The sequence below is a fragment of the Myotis lucifugus genome, unplaced genomic scaffold, assembly GCF_000147115.1.
Source record: "Myotis lucifugus unplaced genomic scaffold, Myoluc2.0 scaffold_6, whole genome shotgun sequence".
NCBI lineage: Eukaryota > Metazoa > Chordata > Mammalia > Chiroptera > Vespertilionidae > Myotis > Myotis lucifugus.
Window position 1 is genome coordinate 19,106,905 of NW_005871054.1, and position 15,578 is coordinate 19,122,482.

Sequence of the window (15,578 nt, forward strand, 5' to 3'; positions counted from 1 at the left end):
GCCGAGAGCAGGGCCATTAGAGGGGGTTGGACTCCATAAACTGTCACTCACAGAGCATGGCCCATCAGGGATTGAGGAGCTCCCCCCTGTCACGCACAGAGCGGGGCCCATCAGGGGATTGAGGAGCCCCCCCCCCCCCGTCACGCACAAAGCAGGGTGATGGCGAGGTTATGGCTCTACCCTGTCACACACAGAGCAGGGCCCGTGGGGGGGGGGGGGTGTTGGGGTGCCGCACCCTGTCACACACAGAGCCGCAGGGCAATCAGGGGGTTGTGGAGCTCCCCCCTATCAGGCGCAGAGCAGGGCTGATCAGGGGGTTGGGGCGCCTTCCCCTGTCACGAACAGAGCAGGGCAGATAGGGAGGTTGTGGCCCCGCCCCCTGTCACACACAGAGCCGCAGGGTGATCAGGGGGTTTGGGCGCTGCCCCCTGTCACACTGATCCCGGTGCCGGGAGCCTCGCTGCTCCGCTGATTCCGGTGCTGGGAGGCATATTACCCTTTTACTATATAGGATAGAGGCCTGGTGCATGGGTGGGGGCTGGCTGGTTTGCCCTGAAGGGTGTCCTGGATCAGAGTGGAGGTCCCCACTGGGGTGCCTGGCCAGTCTGGCTGAGGGGCTGAGGGCTGTTTTCAGGCTGGTGGGTTGACTGAAGCTCCCAACCGCTCCTTTTTTTCTTTTTCTTTTTTTTTATTCTGGGCCAGCTTTAGCTCTGAGGCCTCGGCTGCTGAAAGCCGGTTTCTGGCCTTTGTTTTTCCTTCTGTATTTGATACAATGTTGCGGTCTGGCTGGCTGAAGCCTGGCTGACTAATGCAGGTTTCTGGGGTTTTGTTTAGCTTCTATATTTGCAACATAGTTGCTTAGAGTTGCAGCTGAGAGGCCGGCAAGTGAGGCGGGGAACGTTGGAGTCCGCCATCACTGGAGCAAGCAAGCCTCCCTGTTCGCTTCAGTGCATGGCTGCCGGCCGCCATCTTGGCTGACAGTTAATTTGCATAAGGATATGCTGATTAGCCAATGGGAAGGGTAGCGGTCGTACGCTAATTACCATGTTTCTCTTTTATTAATGTAGATATGTAGATGGGTAGCGTAAATTGGTTACATTTTATTTTTAATGAACCAAGCATATGTTTCACCTTTTTTTCAAACAAATCAGTATACTTTATGTTTCAAAATCATATCAGTGAGGTTAATATATATGGATTCAGGTTCTTCATCTTACTGTTTTTGTTTCAATTCCTTATGCTGTATATAGTTTGTCATTATCTTCTGATGTAGAAGTAATTAACAGTCCAAAAAATATTATGTGGGTTGTGAAAATGACCTATGCCTCCTGTGTTTAATAGCAACTTTTCTATTTCAGTATAGCCCACTTGTTTTATGGATCTGTAAAACCATCTCCTTTCTTTAAATATCTTTGCTTTAGTTTCCCTTTTATTAAATGTTACAGGGCTTGTTCATAAATATTTTTGCAACTAGGTTGTACTTTTTACTTTAAAGGTAAGATTTTAACTTGAATATTTTGGTTTTATTTCAGCTCATAGAAACTCATAACCAATGCATTGGTGGAGTCTGTATTATTCAGTTTTAAATCTTTGGAAATTTCATTTATTTCTTATATTTATATAGAAGTATACTGATTTTATACAGGATTATTTTAGAATTAATGTTACTTCATCATTAATGTAGATGTGAGAAGTAGGTCAGATGGAGTAAACTCATGGGAAACTAGATTAAAAATCATAATCCAGGAAAAATTAGAGTGATATCAAGGAAATAAACAGGATATAGCTCACAAAAAGATAATTCAAGGTAAACTTTATACATATTAAAATAGAACAACTGGTTATGGTTATAGCCAGCATAATATGAATATTATAGTGAACTTGAATTTGAACCAATATTATAGTCATATGGGGATGTGTTTGGCAAAAAATATATAGCATACATAAACATACTACACATTCCTTTTAGACATGTGCTAGAATGCTGCTTGTTTAAGTGAAAAAGATATTGAGCTTAAAACTAGGTCCATTATGAATATGGATGGATACAGTTAAACGAGGATTGTATAAATAAATAAATAAATAAATATTAGATTCCTTTATTTTCATGTTGGCTTATAAAACAAATTTAACAACAAACAGGATCTCTGCCTTCTAGGAGTTTATACGCTAAAAGGAGTGCTTTTTATGCTGATAAAAGCCAAAGAACTAGTGGACCTGGCAGTCAGGAGAACCAAGAAAGCAAGCCAGTGTGAACAGCAAGTAGAGCTGGGATTGAGCCAAGCAGAAACTGGCTGATCAGATCTCTGCTGGGGGCTAATACCAGAGAGTCATATTACAAATGAGCAAATCAGGATCGAGGGAATAGGCCAAAAGCCCTGCCTGTTTTATAGTGTTTATTCATGCATGGATTCCCAATGTCAAAATTATATGAGCGTTTAAATCTGTATTATTTTTTGTTACTGGTGTGTGTTAAAACACACACACACACACAAACTAGAAAAATCCAAAAAAAGAAGTAGTAGTGTTTTAGACTCTGAGACAGACTCAGGTGATGATACTGATTCTGCCATTTTCTTGTTTTTTGAATATAGACCCTTTTCAAGTCACTTGACTTTTGATCCTGATCTGTAGGATCATAATATTTACCTCCATTTAAAAATTATGGTGATTAAATGTAAAGCCCTTGATACAGTGTCTGGCACATAATTAGTGCCCCCAAGTAGTAATAGTCATGATTTTTTTAAGTCTCTTTAAATCTGGAAACACCATTGGTCCTGTGGTAGTCTTAAAATTTTAGTAAATACCAAAGCGAATATAGCATTCCTCCAACATGCTGGCATTGCTTTACTCTTGCCTTTTGATTTTAGTGTTTAGCATATGACAAACTATAAAAAATAGAGCTTGTGTTCATTTTATTAGAGAACTGAGATTGTTTTAGGAATTTCAAAGAAATTAAATGGAATTGTCTATAACAAGTGCTTTGCACAATACCTAATGCATAATAACTATGCTCAGCATTGGCCCGTGTAACTCAGTTGGTTGGAGCGTCATCCCATACACCAAAGGTGGTGGGTTCAATTCCTGGTCAGGGCACACACCTAGGTTTGCAGGTTTGATTCCCGGTCAGGACTCGTGCGTTCGGGAGGCAAGTGATCGATGTTTCTCTCTCTTTCTCTCTTTTTTTTTCTTTCTCTCTAAAGTCAATTAAAAAACACACACCTAACATCAATGAATGTTAGTTCCCCACCTTCTTGCTTTCATATTGCCAAAGGGATGTACCTCTAAGATGCTACTGCTACTGCATTAATTTGTTGAATGAGCATAGTAATTGTAATTGGAGTGAGAAAGGAAATTCTTTAAGCTATAACAGTGTTTACTGAAAATGAAATAATTCTAACTAAAGTTGACTGACTGTTTTTAGCTGATTTAAACATTTTTTAGTTTTGACTATTTACATGACATTAGACCTGAAGACTTTGCTTATGATTCCTTATTAACAAGTGTTTTTGGCCTGTTCTTTGACTGAATACATTGTCTCTGCAGGCACTAGTTGGTTGTAATTTTCAGGTCCTGCCAAAGTAGAGCAAAAAACCCAGCTGTATCTTTTGTTTTCTGGAAACCAGTTGTCATTACGGGTTGTTTTCCTGTCTCATTTTTTCTACAACAGCTGGGTTGTAGAAGCTAGGCGTCATCCTACTCTTCATCCTCATCCTTTTTGTCTTAGCAAATAGTGTTAGGCAACCATAACTAATCTGGAGGCTCGAACTGGAAGAAGTGTGTGGTGTTTTTTTAAAAAATTCTGCTGGATATTCAGGTTAAGACCTTGGCTAGGATAAAAAGTTCCAGATAGTTTGAATTAAAGTAATCAGAACTAATAAAAACAAGGAAGAAGGAAAATGAAAAAAGATTGTTCTGGTTTGTGTCAAAGAGAAATAGCAAATGTTAAATGAAGTGCTCCTCTGGTATGTCATACCCAGAAAATTCTGGGTTGGAGATTAATGATGAAAGTTCAGAATAAACTCAGTTATGTTGAGTAATCTTCTCACTGACTCATCTAGACTCTAGGGCCTTCTATCGGTATTTAGAAACAGAATCATTTAAATTATTCTTTAATACTTTCCTAAAAATGGTGTTAAATTATTTGTCCCTGGGAAATATAGTAGTGTTAAATTAGTTAACTTTGCTCAGTAGTCAACAACCTTTTCAGTAAGTGCCTGTGAAATACTAGGTTCTAGGTGTTAGGAGTTCAGTAAGGAACATGAAAAAAGAATGCCCTTGCCCTTGTGTAGCTTATTACTATGATGTAGTTATTAGAAAGATGTCCTGTGAAGATTTATTTGACATCAAATTTAAAAATGATTTTAGTGTTCAACTTCTAAAATTAAATGAATGTAAAGAAATCTGTGGTGCTGAGAATATTCTATATTTTGATCTAGGTAGTGGTAATGGGTGTGTGTGTGTGTGCGCATGTGTATATAGTAGTCTATCTTCTAATTAAGATTAGTGCACTTATTCATTATACTTCAGTTAGAATTTTAAAAAAAACTTAAACTAAAATGTACACTAAAACTCTTGTTTCCCATTGTACTTAGAATAAAACCCATGCTCCTTTTTAAAAGGTGTATAGTGGTAAGTTATTTGTTCAGATAAATGTTAAATTTTGAAGCTCCTTTGTTAACATGCAAAAATTGTATTTGACCACATAGAATTAAAAACTTGAAAACTTCCTGCCTCATTACCATTTTTCTGACAAAAGTTTCATGGCATGAACTTTAAACTGTTCACATAAAGAACTCTCAACATATAGTTGCTTGAATAAATTTTATTTGCAAGTATTGGAACCTTTTACTTATAATAAATGTAAATGCATACCATAAAAAGTAACTTCTCTGAAATGGTTATTAAAAGATAAGATCTGGTTTTTATTCTTGAAGCCATCTTTAATGTAAAAGCAAAGAAAGAGTTTGAAGTGGGCAAAGAGAGCTGATAAGAAGTGGGAATTTGATAACAATATGATGAAATTCTATTAATTTTCCAAATGGACTAGGAAAAGACTTCATTTTGCACAGTCAGGAGGAGTTGTTGGCACAGTCTGTAGAAAGCAAATCTAGGAAAGCCTGGGGGAATTTGGAAAGAGGCTAAATTAAAGGCCTATTTTGCTTCTACCCTGATGGCTTTTGCTGTTTCTTTCATTTCCTCTTTCTTTTAATCAAAGCTGAGGTAAGCTAGGGAAGGAAATATGGGCATGTCTAGTTTTCAGAAGGTTGTCAACTTCCTTCCACATTTTCCAGTCTCTCTATACTCTTACTCCCTACAGTAGTGTTTCTTAACTTTAGCACTGTGGACATTTTGGGTCAGTTTTGTTTTGTGGGCTGTCTTGTGCATTGTAGGCTGTTTAGCAGCATCTCTGGCCTTTATCCATTGGCTGCTAGACCTCAGGTTGTAATAACCAAAAGTGTCTCAAGACATGACCACATATCTTCTGGGGGGGTGGGTGGGGGGGGGGGTAATATTACCCCAATTGAGAACTGCCCTAGGGAAATAAACTAAATACAGCAATCCTCACTTAACGTTGTTGATAGGTTCTGTGACTTTATTCTTTTTAAAATTCTCACCTGAGGATATGTTTTGGAATTTTTGTTTTGTTTTGTTTTGCATTTTTTTTAATTTAAATGCTTTATTGTTTAAAGTATTACATATGTCTCCTTTTTCCCCCATTGACCTCTCCTCGGCCGTTCCCACCCCCCAGCACATGCCCTCACCCCCCTACAGTCTGTGTCCATGGGATATGCTTATACGCATGCATACAAGTCTTTTGGTTGATCGCTTACACCCTCCCCCACCCCCGCGTTCCCTCTGAGGTTAGATGGTCTGTTGGTTGCTTCTGTGTCTCTGGATCTACTTTTGTTCATCAGTTTATGTTGTTCATGTTATTCCACAAATGAGTGAGATCATGTGATATTTATTTTTCTCCAACTGGCTTATTTCGCTTAGCATGATGCTCTCCAGGTCCATCCATGCTGTGGCAAATGGTAAGAATTCCTTCTTTTTTACCACAGCATAGTATTCCATTGTGTAGATGTACCACAGCTTTCTAATCCACTCACCTATTGATGGGCACTTAGGCTGTTTCCAAATCTTAGCTATGGTAAATTGTGCTGCTATGAACATAGGGGTGCATAAATCCTTTCTGATTGGTGTTTCTGATTTCTTGGGATATATTCCTAGAAGTGGGATCACTGGGTCAAATGGGAGTTCCATTTTTAGTTTTTTGAGGAATCTCCATACTGTTTTCCACAGTGGTTGCACCAGTCTGCATTCCCACCAGCAGTGCACAAGGGTTCCTTTTTCTCCACATCCTCCCCAGCACTTGTCTTTTGTGATTTGTTGATGATAGCCATTCTGACAGGTGTGAGATGGTACCTCATTGTCGTTTTGATTTGCATCTCTCGGATATTAGTGACTTAGAGCATGTTTTCATATGTCTTTTGGCCTCTGTATGTCCTCTTTCGAAAAGTGTCTATTTAGGTCCTTTGCCCATTTTTTGATTGGATTGTTTATCTTCCTTTTGTTAAGTTGTATGAGTTTCCTGTAAAGTTTGGAGATTAAACGCTTATCGGAAATAACATTGGCAAATATGTTCTCCCATGCAGTGGGCTTTCTTGTTGTTTTGTTGATGGTTTCTTTTGCTGTGCAGAAGCTTTTTATTTTGATGTAGTCCCATTTGTTTACTTTCTCCTTAGTTTCCATTGTCCTAGGAGCTGTATTGGTAAAGATATTGCTACGGCATGTCTGATATTTTGCTGCCTATGGATCCTTCTAAGATTTTTATAGTTTCCCATCTTATGTTTAAGTCCTTTATTCATTTTTAGTTTATTTTTGTGTATGGTGTAAGTTGGTAGTCTAGTTTCATTTTTTTTGCATGTATCTGTCCAATTTTCCCCAACACCATTTATTGAAGAGACTTTCTTGACTCCATTGTATGCTCTTGCCAAATATTAATTGAGCATAATGGTTTAGGTCAGTTTCTGGGTTTCTTCTTTTGTTCCATTGGTCTATATGTCTGTTCTTGTGCCAGTACCAGGCAGTTTTGAGAACAATGGCTTTGTAATATAGCTTGATATCTGGTATCGTGAGCCCTCCAACTTTGTTCTTCTTTCTCAAGGTTGCTGCGGCTATTCAGGGTCTTTTTATATTCCAGATGAATTTTTGGAGTTCTAGGTCTGTGAAATATGCCATTGGTATTTTAATGGGGAGTGCATTGAATCTATAGATTGCTTTGGGTAGGGTGGACATTTTAATGATGTTGATTCTACCAATCCATGAACATGGGATATTCTTCCATTTGTTTAATTCTTCCTCTATCTCTTTTTTCAATGTCCTATAGTTTTCCGAGTATAGGTCTTTTACCTCCTTAGTTGAGTTTATTCCTAGGTATCTTACTTTTTTTGTTGCAATAGTAAATGGGATTGCTTTTTTTGTTTCTCTTTCTGTGAGTTCATTATTGGTGTATTAAAAAGCCATAGATTTCTGGGTGTTAATTTTGTATCCTGCTACATTGCCAAATTCATTTATTAAGTCTACTGAGGATATGTTTTATAGATTTTTGTTTGAGAAAGAGAGAGAAAGAGAGGAACATTGATGTGAGAGAGACACATCAATCGGTTGCCTTCCATACGCAGCCTGACAAGGGATTGAACCCCCCCCCCCCAACCTAGGTATATGCCCCGACTGGGAATTGAACCCATAACCCTTTATGCACACCTTTTTGGTGCACGTGACAGCACTCCAACCAACTGAGCCACTTACCTTCTCCCAGTTAACCTTGTACTTGCACTTTCACTTTTTCTCCATGGAAACCCTGTTTCTCTTTTTGTTATGATTCTACTTAAATATCACTATTTTTTTAAAATATATTTTATTAATTTTTTACAGAGAGGAAGGTAGAGAGATAGAGAGTTAGAAACATCGATGAGAGAGAAACATCGATCAGCTGCCTCCTGCACATCTCCTACTGGGGAGGTGCCCGCAACCCAGGTACATGCCCTTGACCGGAATCGAACCTGGGACCTTTCAGTCCGCAGGCCGACGCTCTATCCACTCAGCCAAACCGGATCCGGCAAATATCACTATTAAAGTGGTATTCCACCTTCCCAATTAAAGTTCTTTACCCCGTCTTTTAGAAATTTGTTCATTTTTCATGTTTAACATTTCCCTTATCATGTTGTATGTTTGTGTTTATTTTAGTCTTCCTATTAGTACATTGTAAGTTTCTGGAAGACAAGGACTATTTTGTCTGTATAAACCACAGGTCCATGTGCAAAATGAGAATTTTTAAAATGAGTTTTATTCATACAAATATTTTTAGAGATTTTATTTTTATAATGATGGAATGTGGAATCCTTTCTTTTTTGAAAATACATTTTTATTGATGTTAGAGAGGAAGGGAGATGGATGGAGAGATAGAAACATCAATGAGATAGAAACATCATTGATCGGTTCCTTCCTGCATGCTCCACATTGGGGATCGTGCCCTGATTGGGAATCAAACTGTGACCTCCGGGTTCATAGGTCGATGCTCAGCTACTGAGCTACACCGGCTGGGCTGGAATCCTTTCTTACTAATGCTTGAGAATTGTCGCAACCAAGTTACAGGGATGTTTTATACTCCAGTAGATGGTGTAGAACTTAATAATAAAAATTTAATAAAATTTTAATTTTAAAATCATTTAATGAAAAAATTTTTTATTCTCTTTTCATTCCTTTCCATTGAAAATTTTTATAGTGTTAGATATATGTTTAAAGCATATTATGGAGTTTTATAAATATTAATGGTAAGACAAATAATTGGAAGAATAATTAGTGCTATAAAAATTGTATTTCTGTATTTTCCATTGTTTACCCAGGTTTTAAAAAATACAAATAAACTCTTCAGTTCCTAATTAAGTCATTGTTTTCAAATTTTTAAAGTTTAACTTATTCAAAAATTTGACACCTTTTTTGGGAATATATACAAGAATTTTTAATGGGAAAATTAAGGTTAGAAACTAAGATGAAGCTAGGTTGGTATCTCTACCTAAAACACATACCATAGAATCCAATCTAGCTTGATGCTAGAAGTGGGCCACAGACTTGGCTTTGCTTTTGCTATGGGCAAAGTAAACAAAATATGATTAGTTACATGATCAAATTGTTCATATTATAAAACCAACCAGAGGAATTTCTTTTATTGGTCCTCACAAAGAAAAACTGTCATATCAAGTAGATGAACCATATTCTCAACAACATCCCTGCACTGAGTGCAGTGATAGTGGAACACATTTCAGGCCATTCAGTGCAGGCCAGTGGCATACTATGTAGCTTACTAAAGAATATTTTATGAGCCAAAATGAGAGCATACAATTGTAAGATTAACTGAAGAAATTTGAAATATCTAGAGCAGCATTTCCCAAGGCAAATGGTCTCTTTTTTTTAATTGAATTAAAATTTAAACACAGTTATTTTGTAAAATAAGCACTTAAAATTTTCTCTTAAATAATTTTACTAACTACAAAAACATTTTAGAACACATACTTTTATATTTTAGTCCTTGGTTTACTAAATCCCAAAGTATCAAAGCACTGTAGTCAAAAAATGTAGATGCATTGAAATAATATGCTTAGGGCAAATATAAACAGATCTGTAAGTCTCCTGCTATGACAAAAAGTTGTTTTGTTTTTAAAGATACCATAATGAATCATGTATTTGTAATTACAGTGAATAGATGAAAGAAAATATTGGGTAAATGCTAGAGTCTATATATACATATAGAAAAAATACTGGATTTTTGGAACTTTGTGACTGTGTTTGGGAATTGTTGACCTACCAGCACTATTCAATTTACTATGATGATGGAAGTGTTCTATATCTGCACTGTTCAAAATGGTAGCCAGTAGCTAAGGTGGCTATTGGCCACATGAAGTGTGGCTAGAGTGACTGAGGAACTAAATTTCTAATTTTATTGATTTTAATTAAATTTAAGTAACTACATGTGGCTAGTATCCAACCATCGAGGAAGTTCATTTCTAGAGTGCAAGAAAGACTGCTTATGTTTCTGGCTATCTAAGATAGAATAGCAATAAGTTCAAACTTATATTCTCCATCAGTAACTGAATGAAGAAATCCTGTATTTCTAAGAGACGTGTGTTTTAAGATAATCAGTAATTATATTTGTTTACTTTTCTATTTTGAACTTGAAAGTTAACCAGGATGCTTAAGTACATGATCAGTCTTGTAGATGTTAGTAGAATTGTTAGCAAATAGATAGTGTTAGGCTACAAACTACATTTAACCCTTTGTGGTCCAATTTTATTTTTGGAATTCAAACAGTCTGGTCCAAATTAATTGACCTGATTGAATGTTGAACCGGTTTGCGGTGTCGACCTCCGCCTCGACATTGGACCTGCTCCTAGCACCTGGTCTGTCGAGTCAGCCTCCACGTTGGACCGAAAAGGGTTAAAACTCTTTCATAAGATTGAGACATTTACTTATAAAAGCAGATAGCTATGTGTATACTGATATAAGACTATTTTCCTGCAGTTTCCAGAGTGTGGATTCTTTGGCATGTATGACAAAATTCTTCTCTTTCGCCATGACCTGAACTCAGAAAATATTTTGCAGCTGATTACCTCAGCAGAAGCCGACGCTCTATCCACTGAGCCAAACCGATTTCGGCAAGTAAATAGCTTCTTTTATTTTGTTTTCCCTCCCCCTTTTTTCTCCAGCTAAATGCTATGTTCCATTATACTTTGTCTTTGTATTATAGTTGCTTATTTCTTTCAGTAATGATTACCACATAATTTTTACTTTCAGAAAGATTGTATCACAGATGAGAAACTAGGAAAATAAGCCCTGAATTACTTGAGTGTTACTAAGCTAAGGGGATTATCAATTGAACTAGAAGAGAAATATACTCTTCTTTGAGCCAAAGAAACAAAGTAATTACACTAAAATTTTGTTCCCCTTTTCCCATTTTTGTAAAGAGTATAAAAGAAAAGAATTGGGGTTCAGAAAAGAAAATAAGAAAAATAAGAGAAGTAATGAAGATGTGGAAGAGGCAACTGCAATGCTGGGTGTTTCCATGATTTAAATAATGCTCCTTTCCTTGTTCTCAGTGGACATTTTCCCTCTTTCATCCATCTCTCCTTTCCCTCTTTCACCCATTCTTGCCATTCATTGTTTCTTAGCTCCTGCGTTTTCAGATCTCATCCAATAACAGATGGGCAAGATTGTTAGTGAGGAGTGTAAAGGAACAAAGAATGCATATGGTAGGCTTGCAAAACTCCTTGTTTGGCAGGGACTGAGGGAGGGAGAGAGGAAAAGCATGAGAGGAAGAGATAGAGAAGGAAGGGAAGGAAAGAAAGGAAAGCCAGCCAAGAGTCCAGAGTCCTGCCACCAGTTTTTCCTCTTTTCAAGCTCATTTTTGCAGCCTGTTTTTGAGATGCTCTCTGAGCATCACCTTTCCTTATTAGTCCCTGATCCTTCCAGTTCATCTAGTACCTACATTTATCATTCATCTGCTATACCACAACCCCAGTCATCTGTATACTTCTTAGTTCTTGTCTTCCTCTTCACTTTGGGGGAGCTTTATTCCCTGTCCTCCCTGGAGGTCATGTTCACATCCAGTCCTTTGTTACAGACCCTTCATCAGGCCACTGTGGATACTAATGACTTGCAGGTGTAGGTGAGATGATGTCTACTGGCAGATGTGTCTATTGTTCATTTGCTTATAGAGGGGAAAGGAGACTCTTTGTTAACCACTTAGGACTATGGAGAACAGACAAGGAGCATATCCTGAGAACTGAAGTTAGAACTGAGTACATTTCTCACAGGAACATTGCTATAAATTGAGGTCAGGTTCCACAAATTTATTTATTTGTTTGTTTGTTTGGTTTTATTTTAGCATTCTATTTCTCGGTGTATTATAAGTTAGACTGTTTTAAATTGGCTAAAATAGACCGAACAACTGCTTAAAATCCAGTCTTGTCACTTTGAGAAAAGGCTTTTGGCGATCAAAATATCTACCTATAGGACCTGCTTTTGGAGTTGAAATTAATTGAAGCTGATGAACTTCCTAAAATAGAGTTTAAAAAACCACAATATTAAATGCTAAAAATACTTTATTTTTATGGTCAGATGAAACTTTCAGAGAAAAAATTATTCTATACTTCATCATAAATGAACATGACCAACATTCCTAAGCTCATAGCAAGTATAAGTATAATAAGGTTTATTTAATATTTTTCTTTTTTTAAAAGCTTTGGCCACAGTAGAAGACTTCCAGATTCGTCCACATACTCTCTATGTACATTCTTACAAAGCTCCTACTTTTTGTGATTATTGTGGTGAGATGCTCTGGGGACTGGTACGTCAGGGTCTGAAATGTGAAGGTATGTGTTCTAAATGTATCATTTGAAATAGGATTTCACGTTTGCATTCTCTAATCATCAAGGAAAAAATAAGATCATTAGTTGGTGACTGGGTAGTAACCCAGGTTTAGAATTGGAGAGATCTAGACTTTGGTCTTTCCTTTGCCACTTACTGGGTCATATTCTTGGGCAACTTAAACCTCTCAGGATCATTTCTCTGTCTGTAAAATGTATTCTACTCCACTGCTTTCATGAAGAGTGAATAGTTAAATGAGGGAATATGGGTAAAATTCTTGGCACTAAATAGTGGCTAAATGATATTAACTTCTTTATTCTCTTCTTAAAACATTAATGTTTTACATGCAACAACAAAGTTGTTATAAATTAGAATTGCTAGGGAATAGGATGAGGTGCAGATTTCTGTTTAAAAAACTCTAAGGCAGTGGTTCTCAACCTTGGCTGCACATTAGAATCATCTGGGAATCTTTTTAAAATCCTGATTTCTGGGCCTCATCCTCCAGAAATTCTGTTTCTTTGTTACTAATGTTGTGGCCTTACCCCATAACAAAGAAACAGAATTTCCGGAGGATGAGGCCCAGAAATCAGGATTTTAAAGATTCCCAGGTGATTCTAATGTGCAGCCAAGGTCGAGAACCACTGCTCTAAGGTGAAGGATCAATGAAATTGTTTTGTAAAGGGCCAGAGTAAATATTTTAAGGTTTGTTGGCCATATGTTCTCGAAACTACTTAACTCTTCTGTTATAGTGTGAAAGAAAATTGAGCATGTTATATTGCTGTGGTCTAATAAAATTCTTCATGAACACTGAAACTTGAATTTCATATAATTTTCAAATGTCCTAGGAAGGATTTGGTACACAGGCCACAATTTGTTGAAGTGCTTTAAGCCCGGTAATTCTCAAAGTTTACCATGCATCAGAATCACCTCAAGGACTGATTTGCTAGCTTCTGATTCAATAGGTCTAGGGTAGAGCTTGCTAATTTACATTTTTAACAAATTCTCAGGTGATGCCATATTTGGAGACCACAGTTCAAGAACTACCATTCTACTAACTTGATCTTTCTAAATAAACCGTCTTACACATTTCCTGTTTTTGAATTTGTTAGCTTCCATTTAGCCTGTTGTCTGGGTTCTTATTTTCTTTTTTTAACCTTTTAAAATATATTTAGGCTGTGGATTAAATTATCATAAACGTTGTGCCTTCAAGATTCCAAATAACTGTAGTGGAGTAAGAAAGAGGCGCCTGTCAAATGTGTCTCTACCAGGACCTGGCCTCTCAGTCCCAAGACCTCTACAAACGGAGTATGTTGCCCTTCCCACTGAAGAGGTACGTATTGTAAGGTATTAGAACAGCACTGTACTAGGTATTCCTTAGGTTGTATAGGATATATGACATCATTTTAGAACGTAAGTTTTATGCTAAAGAATAGTAAGATTCTTACAGTTAAGAAGCTTAAAATGTGTTATGGAGACAGGGCTTACCAATAGTAATGAACTGCATTTTGTATACTTTGGGATCACATTATCACTTGGACCTCACTGCATTAGTCTCTTGACCAGTATCCTGACACCTGGTCTCCATACTTTGCTTCATGTTACATATTACATATGGACCACCTTATCCCATTACAGCTTAATACACAACTCCTGACTAGAAAACTTTTATATATTCTATGTGTCTGACGTCTGTACTATTCAACATTCCCTGAACACATCCTTGCTCCTCTATATTTTTTTTCTAGGCCTAGCTCAACAGCTCCTTTCCTGATTTTCCCCTTACTACCCAGAAGTTATTTTATTTTCTGAATGCCATAGCACTTTTCAGACCTCCTAATGGTGTGTGTAATATTTGTATACTGGACTGTTCTCAAGGAGTTTATGATCTATTTAAAGAAAGCAATGCTCATTTCCATGACCAGCACATTACCTGGTACTTAGTAGTTATACTCAGTGATGAATGAATGCATGAGTGCCCCCACTGATCCTCACAGTATTCCAGTAAGATATAGCAGTACATCTGTATACCATGAGACAGTTGAGACTCAGAATGGTCAAGTGATTTCACTGAAGTCATAGAGCAAATTTAGTAAGTGCTATTAGAACTAAATCCAGAACTGTTTTTTTCTAAAAATTAAAAATATATATTTTTATTGATATCAGAGAGGAAGGGAGAGAAAGAAACATCAATGATGAGAGAGAATCATTGATCAGCTGCCTCCTGTACACCCCCTACTGAGGATGTGCCCGCAACCAAGGTACATGCCCTTGACTGGAATCGAACCCTGGACCCTTCAGTCCACAGGCCGACGCTGTATCCACTGAGCCAAACCAGTCAGGGCAAGCTTTTTCTTATATATTGTACCCCTCAAGTATAAAGGTAGAGGATCAGGGAAGAAAGAAATAACTTTCTTGTTCATTTGATAGTACTTAAAATGATTTTCATTCATAGTTTAGTTGTTTCTATAAACCCTTTGGTCTTCTGTAAATTAATGCTAAAATCAAGCCTTTGGGCTGTTTTCTTGATGCCCTAATCACTATATTTTGTAAACTGAGGCACCAGAGTAAAAGCTCCTGAAATTCTTTCACCAGAAAATCCCATATTTCTATATTGCTTAGTCCTATTTGAGATTTTTAAAGTAGAAGACTGCTGTTGCATAAGGAACTGAGAACAGTGAGTTTAAAGATATGCAAGAGCTTGGGGAAAGATTGGTAAAAGCAAAGCTGGTGCGTTTTATACATGAACTGCACAGGAAACTTAGCTAGGAATGGGGACTGTAAGATAGAGATATGTTCTTTTTAAGAGTCCTACAAATGATACTGGTCTGCCAGCTACCCTTAGTTGGAATTACTAGATTAGGAAATAACAGGACAGAGCAGATGAATAAGGCATTACGTTTTAATTCATTAGTTTATATTTTATCCTGAAGATGAAAATTCCATAGGGACATATCAGAAGTAGAGTATATGTTTGAATTGGTTAGATTGTGTGGAGTATTTTAGAACAGGTAGAAATTGTAGAGTGAAATGTCAGTCCATGCATGCAATCTCAAAAAGGAAGGAGGTACAGTAAAAGAACTCAGGGAGGAAAATCAGGGAAGGAAGAGTGAGAAAAAAGGACACTCTAGGAATAAAGGAGATGGCAGTGAGGA

At 37.2% G+C, this 15,578-nt stretch overlaps 1 protein-coding gene across 3 annotated transcripts in view; it reads left to right on the top strand.

Moving 5' to 3' along the window:
• Positions 1–15,578, top strand: part of PRKD3 (protein kinase D3) — a 53,415-nt gene that overhangs the window by 3,075 nt on the left and 34,762 nt on the right. The window contains exons 2-4 of one of the 3 annotated variants that reach the window (XM_023747734.1): positions 10,582–10,699; positions 12,291–12,431; positions 13,599–13,756. In XM_023747734.1, the coding sequence (XP_023603502.1) occupies positions 10,582–10,699; positions 12,291–12,431; positions 13,599–13,756 (417 nt within the window). Of the gene's footprint in view, positions 1–10,581; positions 10,700–11,195; positions 11,310–12,290; positions 12,432–13,598; positions 13,757–15,578 lie in introns of those variants that run through there. The other 2 variants (XM_023747717.1, XM_014448099.2) reach the window with 2 other exon arrangements.